This window comes from Xenopus laevis, chromosome 2L (genome assembly GCF_017654675.1).
Source record: "Xenopus laevis strain J_2021 chromosome 2L, Xenopus_laevis_v10.1, whole genome shotgun sequence".
NCBI lineage: Eukaryota > Metazoa > Chordata > Amphibia > Anura > Pipidae > Xenopus > Xenopus laevis.
The window spans coordinates 37031770-37052375 of NC_054373.1; the positions used below are offsets into that span (position 1 = coordinate 37031770).

The window sequence follows — 20606 nt, forward strand, 5'->3', positions numbered from 1 at the left end:
TTAGCCAAGAGTTACCCAGTTTTGGACCCCCTCTCTCGGTTCTCCTGTCACCATACGTAATTCCCCCAGGTTTTTCAGTTTTTCTGTTGAATTCGAGTAGTGGGTTGGAGAGAGGGGGAAAGCAAAACTTGTAGGAGTGTATTAGTAAATAAATAAGGTTTATAGTAACTTACTATTAACCTTATTTATTTACTAATACAATACTGTTAGTAGGAAATGAATGTGTTCATCCCTTTTTTATAACTTACTATTAGTAAGTTATAAAGAGTATAAAAAAGGGATGAACACATTCATTTCATAAGAGGGTCCAATGCAGCTCAGAAGCAGAGGGGAGCACTGATACCTATCCATTTCATTTATAATTTTCTGTTTTACATGAAGTAAATGTCGATATTTGTAAAAAAAGAAAAAAAAATGTGAGTTAATAAATCTGGTCCAAGAACAAAGAAACAAACATTTTATATGCAGAATATAAGGAGCTGACGATGCATGAAACATTATCTCTGAAAATATAACATCCAGTATATATAGCACCCAAGGGAGCTAAATAGTTCAGCTGAGAAATGCCAAATTCCTGGACTGTTACCATTTTTACAAAAAAAAAAAAACAATAAGAAATGAACTGAACTATGATAAAATTCTGGTTTGTAGTCATTTTGCAATAGTTTTTTTTTTTACTACTTTGGGTACTAAAAACAAATGAATGAACAACATACTATATTTAACAAAAGGAACTAAGGGTTTGTAAAGGTAGTTATGTTACTGTATGTACTTTCTGATGTAGCTGGTGTTGCCAGTGAAATTTGGCATTGCATTAAAAATAAAGGAAAACATTTTTTTTAAAAGCACTCTGCCTTGCAATATATTTGTGCTGCTAAGAAGTGTTATGGAATTCTTCAATGTTAGATTAATGTTAATGACAAATGTTAGGCACCCGCAAGTGATTGTATTGACTTACCTGAAACCCCAGGCCAGTGCTCCTATCAGCAGAAAACTGCATCGGCTCAGGGTTATTCCATCTTGAACCACGGAGCGATCCTCTTCCGGCTTCTTCTCGCGACATTAAGAGTAAAAAGCCAAACTTTAACTAAAAAGTCGCCTATTACTGCGCATGCATCTCCCCCAGGAAATTTGAAGAAAGAAAAAGCCAGAAGAGGATCGTTCCGTGGTGCTCACTGGTATAACCCCGAGCCGTTGCAGTTTTCTGCTGATAGGAGCACCGGCCTGGGGTTTCAGGTAGGGTTGCCACCTGGCTGGTATTTTACCAGCCTGGCCGGTAAAAAGGATGGTTGATCCCAATGTTATTAATAGGGAAAAAAGGTAAATATATAGGAAGGACTGTATTTTTTACCAGAAAAGGTGGCAACCCTAGTTTCTGGTAAGTCAATACAACCCAGGCCCGGACTGGCAATCTGTGGGTTTTGGCAAATGCCAGAGGGGTTGCTATAAGGTCCCATAGAAAGTCATTATTTAGTGGGCTGGTGGGGGTAGGGTTGCCGCCTTTTCTGGAAAAAAATACCGGCCTTCCTATATATTTATCTTTTTTCCCTATTAACATTGGGATCAACCATCATTTTTACCAGCCAGGCCAGTAAAATACCGGCTGGTAAAAATGATGGTTGATCCCAATGTTATTAATAGGGAAAAAAGATAAATATGTAGGAAGGCCGGTATTTTTTTCCAGAAAAGGTGGCAACCCTGGGTGGGGGCAGTTTGGGCCTTCGTGTTTGCTGATTGGGCCACTGTGTAGCTGAAATGCCAGGGCCTATTTAGACTCTCAGTCCAGGCCTGATACAATCACTTGGGGGTACCTAACATTTGGCTCCCCCAAGTACACCAAGCTTTTCCTTCTCATTCAATAGGAAGCAATGCGTTTTAATGATTGATTAAAAAGAGGCAGACGTCGTTTTAAAAGTTTGTTTTAATGTGTTCACATGTTAATTTGGTTTTCACGTGCATTGGACATCCGAGCCCCCCCAGACAGTATCTTCCTGTCACATCATTGTAAAGGTGCAAGAGAATCAAAAGCCAATTGATAAAGTGACTTATTATAACACGGATAAGAGAGCCGGCCCTACAGACGCGCGCTCCGTTCCACGGTTACATCATAGTCGTCCTTGAGGCGCACTGATACACTGCAGACAGCCGGAACACAACTCTCAGTGGATCTGGGTGGAAAACATGGCGCCGCCTATAGCAAGCGCTCTGCAACCTGTCACTCACATCATCTTTGACATGGACGGCCTCCTGCTTGGTGTGTACAACGCATTTTCTCTTTTATGTCTCCTTCCTGCGCCACACGTACATCACTGCTTCTTCTGCCCCTAATTATAGCTCTGAATAGACCTTGCGCTTCCACTAGAAATACATTGCAGCCGCCCCCTTTATTACACGCTAATGTGACAGGGGGATTTAAATACTTCCACGACCTCGATCGAGCGAGGGACAGACACAGTCATTAAACAGATATTTGCATCAGAATTATCTAAGATAAAGCCTTCCCAGCATGCAACGCTCTGTCCTACCGGATAGCGTCAGCTTCCTAGCGTCCAGCCTTCTCGCTAACTGTACGCGCTCAGAACGCCCCCAATTACCATATTACACCTAATACCGGGTACTAGTATTCTTGAGGCGCACTTTGTACTTCTAAAAGAGGAATACCGTATGTTTGCAGTTGCAAAGGGATATAATTGCAATATAATAAGATCTGGATTTAAAGCAGGGAACCACAGCTATAATGTAATTTCTAGTTAATTTGTATATTACACATTTTCAGTCATTTTAAAAGTCATTTGCCTCTGTCTGTGCTTTGCTTTTCTCTGCACTTCTGGGTCCCTGTACATGAACCATACAAAATAATATTTCCGTAGTACATACCTGAAACAGAAAGAGGGACAAAAAGATTTGGCTAAATCTCCCCAAATCTTATCGTGCGCCCTTACCCTTAGTGCATCTGGTAGCTGAAAAAATCTGAACATTTCAGTACAAATGCGGGACTGCGGGTTGAGCTGTCAAAAGCGGGACTGTCCGCCTCAAAACGGGACATTTGGGAGGTATGAATAAAAAGGCCGGTATTTTTTTCCAAAAAAGGTGGCAACTCTATACACAGCTCACCTCCAACCAAGACTTGGGGGCACATTTACTTAGCTCGAGTGAAGGATTAGAATGAAAAAATACTTTGAATTTCGAAGTATTTTTTTGGCTACTTCGACCATCAAATTGGCTACTTTGACCTTCGACTACGACTTCGAATTGAACGATTCGAAGTAAAAATCGTTCAACTATTCGACCATTCGATACTGTCTCTTTAAAAAAAACTTTGACCACCTACTTTTCCACCTAAAACCTACAGAGCACCAATGTTAGTCTATGGGCAAGGTCCCCATAGGCTTTCCTAGCAATTTCTGATCAATGGATTAAAATCCTTCGAATCGTTCGAATTGCGGTAAATCCTTCGACTTCGATATTCGAAGTCGAAGGATTTAACTTTGATGGTTGAATATTGAGGGTTAATTAACCCTCAATATTCGACCCGTAGTAAATGTGCCCCTTGATGTTCCACTATGCCTTGCACACTTCATTGCCAGTCATGGAGCATGCAAGGCATTTGTCAGACTTTGGAGTGGGCACGCATGCAACATGTTGAATGTCCAGAAGATAAAGTGAATGAGAAATCACAGGTAAAAACTTCATATATCCGATGCAGCATTTTCATCCGACAGTCAGATATATGTAGTTTTTACTTGCGATTTCTCATTCTCTTCCTTTATCTTTTGGACATCCGACATGTCGCACCGTGAAGTTCAGCCCTAAATGGTATATAGGGTTGCCACCTAGCCATGTTTTATCTGCTAGGCCAGTAAAATAACAGCTTAGGCTGGGACCTGTATTACAAATTTACTTGCAATGAACTTGCCTGTAAATTTGTAACACCTTCTTGTTCCACTCCGGGCCCTCCCACTAAAAGGAGAACTTAACCCTAAAAAATGAGTATTGCTAAAAATGCCATATTTTATATACTGAACTTATCACACCAGCCTAAAGTGTCAGCATCTTAATAGCAGCAATGATCCAGAACTTCAAACTTGTCACAGGGGGTCACCATCTTGGAAAGTGTCTGCGACACTCACATGCTCAGTGGGCTCTGAGCAGCTGTTCAGAAGCTAATCTTAGGGTTTGTTGCAAATTATCAAGCAGAAAATAAGGTTTGTCTATAATATAAGCTGATGCTACAAGGCTGATTATTAAATTCTGATGCTAGTTGCACCAGTTTCTGAGTTGGCATGTAGTAATTATCTGTATTAATTATTAATCAGCCTTTTGTTGTGACTTTTATATTTGTATATTTTGAGACGGTCCCTAAACTCAGAAACTGACATCAGCAAAGAGCATGTGCAGCGAAGCAGTAGAAAAGAAGTTGGGGGGGCTACAGGGGCATCTTTGGAGACACAGATCTTTACTGTTAAAGGGCTGTGGTTGCCTTGGCCTGATACAGAAGCCCAAAACATAATGTACAGCATTTTTAGCCTACTTCTTTAGTTAAAGTTTAGTTCTCCTTGATGCTGTGATCCTTCAAAAATTTGCCGTAGTCTTGCCTCTTTTCAGCTGGGAAGATCCCCTAGAATTCACCACAAGCCCTGTCCCTTTGTGTCATTGCCTTCTCCATTTATGTAATTGACCCGCTACCTCTGTCACTGAACTACCGGCCTGCTTTCTGCCAAATTTGCAGATAACTTCTTGTTGAAGTAACACCCTCTTGTTCCACTGCAGGCCTGTCCACCTATGAGTTAACTTTTAGAATGATGTAGAGCGGGATATTCTGATACAATTTGCACTAGTTTTTAAATTTTTTTTATTTGTGGTTTTTGAGTTATTTAGCATTTTATTTAAGCTGGCCATAGACGCAAAGATCCGATTACGTAAGATTTTCGGACCGTGTGTGGAGAGTCCCGACATTTTCCGTCCGGCGGAGATCAGTCGTTTGGTCGATCGGACAAGTTCGAACGATCAGAAACTTTGCATCTATGGCCAGCTTTAGCCATTCTCCAGTTTGCAATTTCAGCAGTGTGGTTGCTAGGGTCATTTGAATTTGAATAAGAGACTGAATATGAACAATGTAACTTTTGTGCTGTTATGTACTGTATATCTGAATGGGACTTCTGTGGGACTCCTCTGATGCTGGGGGCCCTAAGGAAATAACGTGCTCAGTGCCAAATGATAAACTGTCTGACTATAAATGAAAATGCGTAATTGAAAGCGTCCCTGGAGCTTAGTGAGAGGAAAGTTGTGCAGTTGTTTGACACATTTATCTAGCTGAGATTGCGTTGGGTATTTCCTATCCTCAATACCCACCGACTGTATTTCATGGATTGTAATTGTTACATCGTGATGTGTAAATTGTTTCTTTTAACTGGGATCTTGTAGCATTTCCAATAAAACATTTCAGCTTGGAATATTCCAGAGATCATGTTGTGCAAGCCAGTCTCAGCTTCAAATGTGAATGGAGAAGAAACACAGTTGGGAATCGTAATATTTAAAGTTGGATACAAATCGGTTAGTCTGGAATGCTAGGAAGGATAAACTAGTGTAAGTGCTGAATGAAACGGGTACAGGTATGAGGCCTGTTATCCAGAATGCTTCAGACCTGGGGTTTCCAGATAATGGATCTTTCCATAATTTGGATCTTTGAACCTTAAAGGAGAAGGAAAGGTTAAAACCTTACCTAAGCCTTATCAGAAAGGTCCTCCTAAATATATCAGTAAACCCTCAAAGTAATGCTGATCTGAGTCCTCTGTCAAAAAAAACACTGCATTTCTTTCCTTCTATTGTGTAGACATGGGCTTCTGTATCAGATTACCTGTCTTCATCATAAACCTCCTTGCCCCGGGCGTGAGCATGCTCAGTTTGCTCATCTCCCCCCCCCCATTCCCTGCTGTAATCTGAGCCTAGAGCTATAAATGAGCAGGGAGAGACTCGGGCAGGAAGTGATATCACACCAAGCTAATACTACAGTTGCTTTACTAAACAAACAGAGAGCTTCTGAGCAGACATGTCCAAAATGCGGATCAGGGGCCAATTGTGGCCCATTTTCAAATTTACACGGCCCTCAGCCTCGATCATGAAATTAATAATAATGAGGCCCCCCAGCACAGTGCGATCAGGAATCCCATAGCAGTAATATTTTGGCACATTAGTGAAATGATCTGCCAGTTGGTCTATACTGCTGCCTGTGTGCTGAAGGTGTTAGCAATAGACATGTACTGGCACTTAGAGACACGCTATTTTCGACATACTTCTTTAGGGCAAAAGGTGTCCGGCGTACTGACGTGCCAGTACAGTAAGCTAAAGAAGTATGGCGTCACTACGTGCCAGTACGTGTCTATTACTAACACCTTCAGCACACAGGCAGCAGTATAGACCAAGTGGCAGATCACTTCACTAATGTGCCAAAATATTACTGATACGTGACTCCTTGTTTAAATGACTTAAATTATGTTAATGGTTCAAAGAATGTCAGGCTGAATGGTCGGCCCCCATACATTTTCACCTCCCCAAATCTGGCCCTCGTTGCAAAAAGTTTGGGCACCCCTGTTTAGGTATGATGAAACATTCTATAAATATAGCATTCTAGCTTGCACTGTTACAGCTTAATCTATTGGTAATCAAATCTTAGTTTGGATCAAGTACATTGTTCTGTATTATTATTACAGAGAAAAAGGAAATGGTCTTCTCGTATAATGGGATAACGGGTTTCCGCATAATGGATCCCATACCTGTACTTAAAGAATTTGCAAAAATTAGGTAAATGGTGGGATTTCGATAGAATACATTAGAACCAATGGACAGTTGAAATGACATTGTGGTTCTTCAAAGGAAAAATGGCTCCTTTGTTGCCTGTTTTTTCCGAACACCTGCCCAGACAGCTCCTTAGATAGATGGGGGGGGGGGGCAGTCTGGATAGAGCTTTAATTCAATAAGTTCAAATGGAAAGCAATGAACAGGACATCTGCATTTTTTTTGTGACAGAACAGACCACATTTTTTATCCCCCACAGTAGAACAGAATGCATGCTAAAATTCTAATGCTCGTTTGTAAACATTTTTGGCACATCCCTAGTTAACATTTACCGCTGCAATATTCTTTCCCCCCCCAGCTTACCGGCACTTATTGACTAATTGTGGACCAATTTGCTCCACTGCAGTAACATGTAGCCAGACACAGATCTGCTTTCATTAGTCAACCAGCAGTAAACCGTGTTAGCCTAATCCTAACTGGTTAACTGCACAGGCCAAAAACTTGCCCAGAGTTAGTAAATTAACTTTTCTAGTAACCAGCTATGATCTAGCTGAAAGATCCAGCTGACCTGCTGAAGAAATGGTTACTTGTCAGCAAATATTGACAAGAATCATGTGAGCAGATGAAACAGGGAATTCTCATTAAAAGATATTTACATTTTGCAGGAAATTTATTATCTGAATTTAGCCCTACAAGACTAAAGCTGGCCATATACGCTAAAATACCTTTGTACGAAACAACAGTTTTCGTGGAGTTTCCTGACATTTTTCGTACCATAGCGATCGGACAGGTTAAAAGATTTATATTGGCTAATGATAAGATCTCTGCATCTCTGCATGTATTGCCTTGATTGGCACAGACGATCATACGTCTGCCATAGGCTCTAATCTGCATGTCTATGGCCATCTTAAATGGCCCATTTATTAAACCTTATATTTTTCTGGTCGAGTTTTTAAAGGGGGAAACCCAATTTTTTTTGAGGAAAAAAAAACCCTTGAATTTTTAGAGATTTATTATACCCCAAAGATGCTAAAAATCTGAATCCAAAAATACTCCATCTCAAACTTGCCATGGTCTTGTAGAAGTCAATTGCAGATGTCCCTGAAGTTGTTTCTTGATATCGTGATCCTCGCTGGATAAGTCTGGGTTTTCGTCTAATAATCGGATAAAATATATAAAGTATAAAGTAGAGTTTTTGCAGCGACAATCTGATAAAGTCGAGATTTTAGAGCATCAATCGTACGACTTGAATCAACGCAACTTGTCACAACGTTTTCTGCTCGGACTTTTTTTTTTTTTAATAAATTAGTTCAATTTGTGGACAGGAGTTTGGTCGACTTTTTTTTTTTTTTTTTTTAAATTGATTAATTCAAGTTTTAGTAAATAATCCCCTTAAAGTGTTCTCAATCATAGCTGCTGCACAAAGTGGGGACCCAATCATCTTGCTGTAGAAAACAAATGAGCCCCTGAATGCGCTTTAATTTGAAAGTGCAGGTATAAGATTTATTGGAAAGCCCATTGCCCTTGAAGGCGTGTTGCTACAGACACTTTGGAAAATACTCTAGGTCCTATGCATTATGGATAATGGATCCGTTACCTGTACAATGGAACAGACTCTAAATTCTTCATTTCTCTATCTTTTTTTTTCCATATGAAAGAATTAAAGCATGCAGAAATTGCACTCGTTGCTTTCCATTGTATAAGTATGCCATAGGGCACTGCTGTAAATAATGTTGCTCTTATAGCAGAGAAAATGCTAGTATCTACCAGCCGTGAGTGAGCGGTAAACATTTTCCCTGACATTTGTTTTTCTTGAAAAAAAAAAGGTATTTTTCTTTTAGCAATGCCTTCATTCTGCGGGTGATCTAGTGATACAATTTTGCATCTCACTGTTCATTCATTTATTGTGCTTCTAAACAACAATCTTTCCACTAAATGATCTTGAGTTCTCCCTGGTAACAAAAATACAATGGAATGGGGTGAATAAGGAGGGGGGTAGGTGGTGCACGGCATTGCTTTGGGATTCAAAAGTAATATCTGTGATGGAAGGAAGTGGCAAGTACATGCATTCCTGAAGAATGTCTCCTGAAGTGGAACTGGCAGGTTCATGGGATGTGAGGGACAAGCATTTTCGGCATAGCTTTTTTCACTGAAAGGCAGACAATATCTTATGTATTCTTTTGGATATTTGTCATACATCTTTTTGCCTTATATAGACAAGCAAATACAATGCTTATGCTGAAATTAAATGCTTAAATGCTCAGGTAAATATATAGGAGGCGATAGGAGATTTATTTTGAGACATACAACCTTATACATGCTCTATCTGTATCTATTGTGTGTGACTATACTTATTATTATTATATAGTGGATAATGTACCCCCTAATGTAATTTACAAAGATATTATAAGTCACTGAGGAGTTATGTGACCATATAAAAGCACGAGGCCGCAAGCCGAGTGTTTTTATACAGGTCACATAACTCTGAGGTGACTTCTGATATCTTTATAAATTTCTAGTAGGGGGTACATCATGCATTATAATCTACATTTTGTGGGGGGGCGGAGGTGTCAGCGTCAAAGTTTTGGGCACGCCGACGTCCGTTTCGGACGTCAAAATTCGGCGGCCTGGGGGCCCCTGTTATAAATGGCGAGTTCTGACGTCAGAACACACTGTTTATAAGGATATAATTTACAGTCTGGTCCCATAGGGAAATGACCAGAAAATACATTATATAGTGAATAAAGTACCCCCTCTTGTAAAATATAAGGATATTATAAGTTACCGAGGAGTTTCATGACCATATAAAAACACGAGGCCAAAGGCCGAGTGTTTTTATACAGGTCATGGAACTCCGAGGTAACTTCTAATATTCTCATATTTTGCAACTGGGGGTACTTTATTTATTATAATACACAAGTTTCAGTGAGTCATGTGACAGAAATGACATCAGAACTCACTGTTTATAACTGATGACATCAGAACTCATTTATAAGGATATCATTTACAGGATATTCATGACTTTTGTGTATTATAACTGTATACATACAGTATATTGTAACAACAGTAAGATAGTTCTCAATTATAGTAAATGAGTTTGTTGATCTGCAATGTAAAGGGGTAGTTCACCTGTAAGCTAATTTTTAGTATGGCCAATTCTAAGCAACTTTTCACTTTGTCTTCCGTATTTTTGTATTTTGTTATAGTTTTTTAATTACTTTCCTTCTTCTTCTGACTCTTTACAGCTTTTAAATGAGGGTCACTGATCCCATCTAAAAGCACATGCTATGCAAAGCTACAAATGTATTGTTACTGCTACTTTTTATTACTAATTTTTCTATTCTCCTATTAATATTCCGTGCTCCGAGATGCTGTAAGAGTCTGCTTTATGGCTAATGAGGGTCCCAAATCTAGCCTTCACACAAACAGCAATCAGAAGTATGGTAACTTGGAACTCCTTTTTGATCACCCTCAAATGCTGCTTTTGTTCAAAGCCTTGTCCCCCAAAAAAGATTTTTCTTCTTTTTTTATAATCAATGGTGACTGGATTTCTTTAATGAAATGCTGATCGTCTTTACCCTTTTTTTGTTTTATACTTCTGACTTCAAGCTCAGTTCTTTTCCAGGTCTGATTATCATTTGGCTTCTGCTGTCGTGTTTCAGCAGTTAGGACCAGTAATGCAAAGAATATAAAGAGGCAGGCAGATACTGCTTTGAATAGTAATGGTATTTTCGAATAATTTTAAAACCATCAAAAAAGGTTTAATGAATGTATATTGGAAAGTTGCTTGGGATTACATTTTCTTTCATTATGCAAAAAAAAAAAAAAAAAAAAAAAGTTTTGAGTGGCAACCTCCCCCCCCTTAAATAAAGAACGTTTGGTTTTATTCTGTAGTGTTACCATTCCCAGTCTGAAAGTCTAAAATGAGTGATAGCCCCAAAGCTTAAGTTTTCTGAAAATAACATTGGTTTGTTTATGAATCTAACAGTGCAATTTATGGGACCTGATTGGCGTATTTATTCCTTTGCTTCTGTTATTTTCTTCTTCCTAAATACACAGCCAGTGTATATGCAAAGTATATGGGTAAGAATGTTATTACCTCCCAAGTGTAATACATTATTCACACTGAGTCTCTATTAAAATAGGTTAGGTTTTGCCTAGCAATTCTGTGTTCTGTTGCAATAATTATTCTGTAGTTCAGAATGCTTTGTGTGTTTGAATAGATACATGGCATAGTGTTTTTTCTGGATTTGGAGGTCTCAGTGGAAATGTTTGCTGGTAGCACTTTCGATGTAAGGCATTTGGAATAACAGAACTGTTCCTTCTAAATCAAGTGGCAGGAGCTCACTGATCCACAAAAATAAGCCTTTGGCTTCCTACCATTATACCCTTAGCTCAAACTTTAGTGCTTCATTCTGCTTTGTTACACATAAATCAGAAATGACAACATTTTGTTGACAATAGGAAATTGTGTTTTTTTTTATATATTCTGCGGTGCCAATCTGTCTGACTGCCTCCCTCTACCAGTGTTTTTGGCACATCCATTGGAGAGTGAGCACCTGATGGAATTGCTTTCAGTCTGTATGCAACTGGAGAGAAGTCTGTGACCTGTCAAAGTCTGACATTATTAGATCAATACAACCTTCCCAATTCAAATGCAGATCTGGCCTCCAGTTCCAGTAGAAACAGCTGCAAAATGTATAAAGTATTCTTATACCATATAAGTTCATTAGTCAAATTTGTTGTTGATGTCATCGGGTCTTGGGTAAGGTTTGTGCTCAAGACTCGACTCTTTACTTTTTTTTTTGGGGGGGGGTAAGGCAATGGTAAGGCCTATGAAGCATAGAAATGGATTCTATGGATGTTGGGCAATGTTGATGTCTTGGTTTCAGTAATACTCAAGGAAATATATATTTCCTTCCCCAGGGTGATAAGTGCAAATAATGGCTGCAATCTAGCATTTTTGGCACTTTGAACACTGCATTTGTGCAAATAGCTGCAGAGGCCTGCGACATGGCTGCATTAGAAAACCCATAAGAATTGTTTAATCATCAACATGTATGCTATCTTCGTTAACAGCAACTTCATAGTATTATTATATTAATTATTATTATATCCTTATTATAGGGAAAAAGCAAATCAGTCAAAAATTAAGACCTTTCTATTGGAAATGGCATTGCCGTCGTATGGTGTTTATTTATTAACAGGTTTCTGGATAATAGATCCCACACATAATTATAAGGCCCTCTTCACAAACTCTCAGATTGAATTTAGCTACTGCAAAGAAAATATTTTGTATCTTATAGATGTATTTGAAAGCATAACTTCATTGTATTGTTTTCTTATTGCTGGATATTTCTGCAAATTCCCACTTGTGTTTTCTTGACTTTTAACTGACCTTGCGTAGACCCATTATATTTGCTTTTTCCATTTAATACTCATTGGCCCTTTTCTTGCTGTTCTGCTAAGTGACCATTCTTGGCAAAATCTATTTCCCTTAAACAGAAAAAAAAAACATATCTGGTTCTTGCTATTTTCTTATCCTATCTGAATGTGATGAAACTGCGTTTTTACATATATTGCTTTAATGTTGTTTGCATAGATGATAAATTCAGATACATTAATTAATTATTGATCCTTTCATTAAACTCTGTTGGCACACTAAGGGGATTAAAATCCGAATTTATCACATATATTGGTTTTTGCCCAAAAACCAAAAAAAGTTGGATTTTTGGGCTAAACCCAGAACAGACCAAAATAACTTCAAATTGAGATAGGTGCCGCTCTCATTTACTTATACAGGACCTCTGAGATGGCAGATTTTCAGATTCTGGCTTTTTGCAGCATCCCCCCCCCCATGATCGCCCCCAAAAATTCAGATCAGATAAATTCAATGTTTATTAAATAACCCCCTTAGTTATGGCTACTGAACTAGATCAGCATGGCTGGGACTGTACAGGCTCCAAGTGCCTGACACTGAAATGTTTCCTGGCAAATGTCACTGGTAAGTCTTCTACATCTGGTTGTAGCATTGATATAACCATATGGGATTTATGAGGACAATGCAAAGGGGTGGTTCAAATTTAAATTAATGTTTTAATCGGTCTTCAGTTTTTTTTTCCTTTTTTATAGTTTTTTAATTATTTGCCTTCTTCAAACTCTTTTCAGCTTTCCAATGGTGGGGGTCTCTGACCCCATCTAAAAACCTCTGTAAAGCTACACATTTATTGTTATGGCTAATTTGTATTACTCATCTTTGTATTCAGGCCCTCTTCTACTCATATTTGGTCTCTTATGCAAAGCAATGCATGGTTGCTAGGGTAATTTGAACTGTGTGCTGTAGAAGCATGACCCTCATGTGTACCTGGTTGGGTGGAGCTGCTATTGGACATGAAATGCAGAAAGTTATACTAACCTGAAATTTGCAGATTGCAGACTTTAAAATTTCCCCACTTAGGGCCTATGTATGAAGGCCCTAAGGTGGGCCGAATCTATGTGAAATTATATATATATATATATATATATATATATATATATATATATATATATATATATATATATATATATATATATATATATATATATATATATATATATATAATTTTCAATAGCCTTTGTCAAAGTGATAAAAACAGTGCAAACACACATTTAAAAAAAACAGACTGGTGGGAAAAGTGCATCAGGGCTTAAAGGAAGACTATACCCACAAAATGAATACTTGAGCAACAGAGCTCTGTCTGGTAATTGGCTCGTATGACCTAACAAGTATAGTTTGTTTGATATGTTTGTGTGCACCGTGAATCATACGATCCCAGGCAGGGCAGCCATCGGGGGGGACAGGGGGGATAGTTGTAGGGGGCCCAGAGGGTAAGGGGGGCCCGGCCACCCGCACTTTCTTGATTAGCCAGCCCCCCCCCCTACTTTCTGAGAGCTGCTGACTTCGGGAAGGCAGGGCAGGAGCACAAGGGGAGGTATCTTCTATCCATTACTTCCCCTTATTGGTCACTGAGTTTAAGTCCCGGTTGAGCTGCTCAGGGATTGGATAGCTGAGGTTTGAACTTCCCCTCCAGCTCATCCAATAACCATGCAGCTTTACCAGGACTTGAAATTCTGTGACCAATAAGGGAAGAAAATGCTGTCACTGGAAGAAGATGCAGCCATCTGTGCTCCCCTCCTCCCTTCTGTAGTTGGCAGCTCTCTGACAGCAGGTGGGCCACACTAATGAAGTAAGTGTAACATGGCAGGACCCCCCTAAAGGTAACCCTTTGTGGTCCTTGTTGTGTGGTGGGGCAAGTTTTTTTACATGGACGTTTAAAGGAGAAGGAAAGTTATGGAGGCATTTTATTGCCAACAGACTAGCTGCAATAGTGCAAGCTAGAATGCTATATTTATTCTGTAGAATGTTTTACCATACCTGAGTAAAAAGCTCTAGAAACTCTCTGTTTGTTTAGGATAGGAGCTGCAGTATTAACATGGTGTGACATCACTTCCTGCCTGAGTCTCTCCCTGCTCTGGGCTCAGAATACAGCAGAGAAGGGAGGGGGGGAGAAAGAGGAGCAAACTGAGCATGCTCTTGCCCAGGGCAATGAGGTTTAAGCTGAAGGCAGGAAGTCTGATACAAAAGCCCATGAGTACACAATAGAAGGAAAGAAATGCAGTGTTTCTTTTGACAGGGGACCCAGAGCAGCACCACTTTGGGGGTTTACTGGTATATTTAGATGGACCTTTCTGATAAGGCTTACTTAGTTTTAACCTTTCCTTCTCCTTTAAGGGGGGCCCTGGCCACCAATTTTCTTATAACGTGGGGGAGGGGAGGCTGGCCACCAATTTTTTTCCATATGTGGGGTCCTAACCACCAATATTTTTAATGGGGGGCCCTGACCACAAATGTATTTTTTTAATTGGGGGGTCCTGACCACCAATATTTTTTTATTAACATGTGGGAACCATAGCCACCAATGTTTTTTTTTTTTTAGTGTGTGGTGGGGGGTGGACCTGTGGGGTGGGGAGGGCGGACCTGTAGGCTGTGCTTGTGGTGGGCGCAGTCCAGGAAATTTTTTCGTATGGGGCCCTGCGATTTCTGATGGCGGCCCTGATCCCAGGGGGTGGCCCTTGATTTTTTAAAATTGCAGTTTCATACCTCCCAACTGTCCCATTTTTAGGGACAGTACCTCTTTTGACAGCTCAACCTGTAGTCCCCCATTTGTACTGGAAAGTCCCATTTTTCTCTGCACTGAACAGCCAGAAAAAGAAACAACATTTCTAACTTAATTGGCTTTTGGCAGAGAGCACAGAACAGCCACCAGGTGCACTTGGAAACTTTTGTAACAATTTTGAGATAAGCAAATAAGTAATTGTACCAATATAAGATAGCAGGTCTCTTGGGGAAACTGTGACTCACGGCTTAAATGGCAATTCACCTTCATTAGCAAAACTATAATAACTGAAAAAAAACCACAGAAATGTGTTCAAACTTTCATAACCTGCCAAATTTTGTAAAATGAACATGGTAATTAGGGGTCGTGGCCACAAAAATGGGTGTGGTAGCTTTTTTTGTCCCTCTTTTTATTTCCAGAATGTTGGGAGGTAAGCAGTTTTCTATTTATGATTATTATGAAAATGGTTTATTTACATGAAGCAGGGTTTTACATATGAGCAGTTTTATGCAATATATTTCCAAAGAGACCTACATTGTTTGAGTGGTATAGTTTTCCTTTAATCAATTTGCATCATTAATTTGCACTACTACCTCATAGCTATAGGTCTGCTTGCCCTACCCATCATTATAACACTCTCCTAAAACTTCAAAACCTTCTGTGAATAAAGTGACAATAAAAATTGTCAATAACAAAAAACATGAGCACTAATTTACAAAACCAAAATAATAACTAAAAACCAAAAAGTCAGCAAGTATAATGAAAACCCACTTCTCTATGTATGTACGAGCTATTATATATATATAATCCACAGTCTGGTCATTTCCCTATGGGACCAGACTGTAAATTATATAGTGAATAAAGTACCCCCTTTTGTAAAATATAGGGATATTATAAGTTACCGAGGAGTTTCATGACCATATAAAAACACGAGGCCGAAGGCCGAGTGTTTTTATACAGGTCATGGAACTCTGAGGTAACTTCTAATATCCTCATATTTTACAACTGGGGGTACTTTATTTATTATAATACACAAATTTCAATGAGTCATGTGACAGAAATTACATCAGAACTCACCGTTTATAACTGATGACATCAGAACTCACCGTTTATAAGGATATAATTTACAGGATATTCATGGCTTTTGTGTATTATATCCTTATAAACAGCGCGTTCTGACGTCAGAACGCACCGTTTATAACAGGGGTCCCCGGTCGCCGAATTTGACACATCGCTTCTGAATTTGACGCCGCCACGTTCAAATTGAACGCCAACGAGCCCAAATTGGACGATGGCGCACCCGATTTGGACACCGGCGACCAGAATTGGATGCCGACCCCCCTCCCAACATTTCACACAAAATGTAGATTATAATGCATAATGTACCCCCTACTGAAATCTATAAAGATTTTAGAAGTCACCTCAGAGTTATGTGACCTGAATAAAAGCACTCGGCCTTCGGCCTTGTGCTTTTATATGGTCACATAACTCCTCGGTGACATAATATCTTTATAAATTACAGTAGGGGGTACATTATCCAAAATATATATATATATATATATATTGTGACATGCCACTGGCCTGCACATGCACTTTTTGGGGGAATTAGGGTTTGGTAGGCAGGTAGCGTAGGATTTGGAACTTAGAGACAGGGACACCAAGGTTTAGGGCAAAACACAGCTTTATTAAGCACTGGCCATTCCCAACAAAAAGGCAACAGAAAATTCTGCCCTGGAGAGCCCTGAGCTGTGCTCACACAGCCCTTTTACATTGCCAGGTAGATCCTCTCTCAGCTGCCACTTAATTACCTGGCTGAGAGGGAATATTAACCCTACCTGAGCCGAGTATCCCTCTGCAACACCTAGCTTGCAGTTTAAATGTACTCTTTTCCATGTACTTTCCTGCAAGACAGTGGTGTTTTCCAAACACTCTGTCGCTATATATATATATATATATATATATATATATATATATATATATATATTATATATATATATATATATATATATATATATATATATATATATATATATATATATATATATATATATATAGTTGCATACTAAAACATGGTGCTATAGCTATTATGACTAGATGACAAGGTGCATCTATAACTCCCCGTGACGATTGATTGTCAAGTCTATGTATATAGCTTCTTACTAGGGATGGGCAAATTTTTTCGCCTTGTTTCACTGCAGAATTAACGCCCATAGACTTGTATGGTGGCATGCATCAGAAACAGAAAAAAAATGTCACTGCGCGTCAACATTTTTTTGACGCCCATAGACTTTAATGGCCATCGGCGTCATTTTGCCTGCGCAAATTTTTGTTGAAACGAAACGTGTCAAATTTGCCCATCCCTACTTACTTAAACATGTTAATATTGTGCTATCCCCTTACAATAAAAAGCTGGTTATGTAACCTGCTTAATATCCCAACTAGTGGCGATCTCTTGCAGGCAACAAATAGCTACATTTTTCATTGCCTTAAAAGATCATTCCTGATTCCCTTATAGCAAATAAACCTGTCCCTGAATGATTGTTTTAAGGTGGCCATACACACACAGATGTTATTGAACAAGCTCCAAGAAGGAGCAGAATCACCTGCACCTCCCCAATAAATAAGTACCAGCTGCATTTGACAGTGCTGTATCCATGTCCCCTTTCCAACCCCTTACCCGCCCTTTTACTTACTCGTTATTCATGCACACAAGTAGGGCAACGTTGGTGGCACACAACACTACCGGGTTCAACAGAAGGTACAGACTGCCCTTAAATTTCTTGCCGCAAATGCTCTCTAATGAGCACTATGAGGAACATTTTTTTTGCTAGCATTTGCAAATGGGGATTTATTTACTGATCCCTCTCTATATTGTTAACCATTGTATCTCATATTCCAAAACATGCCCCATATTTGTTGATCTATTTGAAAAGTTGTCATAAAATTGAAAACAAGCGTGGCAGTTTGAGCCCAACCATAAGTAGAAGATATCAGAATTTTCTTTTCAGAGAAAAACTATTTCAGTCTGAGTGTTGAAAGAGATTACAAAGATGTAAAATATCCAAAGATTTAAAGGAGTGCAAGGGCACCATTTATGGTTTTGTAATTAAAAAAAACAGCACAACATTTCTGTTGATGTGACCAATTACTTTGTCTTCCTTTTTGACCTTCAGATTTTCCACTGTATGACACAGACAATTGCATTGGAGATGGGAGATTGTGATCCTATCGGTACAATTCCTTGTGCTTCGTCAGCATTTAAAAATGTAATCAGTATTTGCATTTCATTGGTAATTATGTTGATATCTGACAAAGAACACAATTACCACTAAAATGTGTATTGTAAGCTAATAGGTATTTGGCCAAGAATACAAAATGCACATGTGGTTGTGCATTTCTATTTAGCAACAGCTAATGTCGTTTTAGGAAAGTGGAAGCGTTCAGCCATACACTGTATTTTTCCCTAGTTGTAGCATTTGCTCTCTAATTTTCTAACATAATGTAACATCATGATTACTATCCTCAAATTATAAGATCAGTAAAGAGTTCACGTTACATTACCTTTATATTGAAGTGCTCTGCTTAAAATAATGAAAGCCGTGCAGTTGAACATGTATTCTCACTTGTTTATTCATAGACTCTTCCTAAATGAAAAGCGTACAGAACAGTATCATATTGGACTTTGTTTTCAGTAGATTTTAATATGTTTCAAAAACATGAATACAATTATTTTCGAATTGTCTTTGTCTAAATGCATTTTACAGAGGGGTTTTACAAAGAGGTGATTTATAATGTTCTGCACTTCTGTCTGGGGTGCATTTCAATTGCAAACCCAATACCCTCATGATCTCTGTGTCAAAAACATGAAGATCTTATAAAATTATTTTCTATTTGTCTTTGTATAAATATATTTTACAGAGAACATAAAAGGGTTCATTTACAATGTTCTGCACTGGGGTACATTGAGTTCAAAGTACGTTGTTGGATGGCACAAGCCACCCTGACCATACCACCATAGGGCAGGCAGAAATTACAGGGCCCATTGCAGCCTGCCCCTAATGCTGGGTATATAACTTTTGGGATACCTCTGTGCCTTTCCCAGCCTGCCCCTAATGAACACAGCACAGCCAAATGCAGGCAGTTATATATTCACAAGGCAAATAAAAAATAGACTGCCAAAAATTATTTGGGAAGGAAGCAAAGTGCAAAAAAAGTGCTGGGTTACACTTGTTTTCTGTGCTTTGCTCTCTGCCCTGCATGTATTTATTTTCTATGATATTATTCCTTCAATTGGTTTGTTTGCTTCTACTGTATATGTTTTGTTTTAATTTATTGCAGCTTGTGCACTTGTAAACTGATTTGGGGGTCTTTATAATCAAACTATACACATACTATATAGTATGGCCATATTGCAAAGATCTTTTTTTTTTTTTTTAGAGAAAAAGACTGTTCTTACTTCCAGTGTGGGCATTTACTTCATATATTTACAGATCGAGCATTTCTTTTCGTTAATTAACTGCAATGCAGTCAGTCATCCATGGACTCCGCGTAGAGAATAATAACTTGTGCCAGATCTCATCCCCTGGTCTTTCTATAGTCCGCTTACAGTTTGGGTTATTATTTATAAAGAAGCAATAATTCTGCAATGGATGCAGCTTACAGTTTACATAGAACATACAAGTTACATGTAAAAACAAGATTAATAAGAATTAAAGATGGGCCTGCTTGTTGAAATGCACCATTATAAAGAAGAAGGGGAACAAAAGTGTTTTGAGTTGAGGGTATAGTGGACATTCTGGAATATTAACAAGACATGACAATTCCGTTACTGGTGCTTTTCAGCCCAAAAATGTTCTAGTGTATTTTAGCCAGTCAGTACAATGCTTTTTGTGTTATCATGCCAAAGCATTAACATTCCTGAACATGTGTGTTATAGGAGATTGCTTAAAGGACAACAAGGGTTTACTAATTTCTTAGGCACTCACCAATTTACCTGGGACAACAAACTGATGGTCCCCATATAGTAAAGCAGAAAACATTAGTATTCTGTGCATGCACTGGCGGATGGGGGGGGCGGGGGCTTAAAAGATGCCTGGGAGAATCAAACAAAATTGATGTACGGCACATTATTGAAAGCTACTCCAGGCAGAGGACCACTGGTCCTGGGTTTTCGGTTAGTGATTAGAGTTACTGGGGAGTTTGTAGAGTCAAAGGTGTGATTAGGCAAATCATAAGAGATATTACCAATATGAGGTTAGGCAGACTTACAGTAAACAAGAGGATTAAGCTCAATTCCAACTTCCAATTATTTATGAGGCATGTATGTATATAAAGAGATGTTTTTTTAGGGGAATAACTCAATTCCACTCTTAAAGTCCATATATTTATAAACAACGAATTGCCTTCTTAAAGCCACAAACATGCTCACCCTTTAGACCCGGTGACCTGGGTGTACTACCCCAGGTCCCACACTTCTTGGCTCACACACACTTTATTTCAATGCATAGAGGAAAAAACACCCCCCCCCCCCAAAGTAGACGAGTGGCCCGGGTGCATCGGCCGAACCCGTAGCTGATGTGCATTTGAAACCAAAAATGTTGGCAAGCACTCCGTGGTCCACTTGTAGAGTTAAATCATTCAGATTTATTTCAGAAC

The 20606-nt window shown here is 39.0% G+C and overlaps 1 protein-coding gene across 1 annotated transcript in view; it reads left to right on the top strand.

Moving 5' to 3' along the window:
- Window positions 1-2172: 2172 nt before the first annotated feature.
- Window positions 2173-20606, top strand: part of pudp.L (pseudouridine 5'-phosphatase) — a 130462-nt gene continuing 112028 nt past the window's right edge. Inside the window, 1 exon segment of the mRNA NM_001096330.1 lies at window positions 2173-2254. Coding sequence (NP_001089799.2) covers window positions 2182-2254 — 73 coding nt within the window. The 5' untranslated portion in view covers window positions 2173-2181.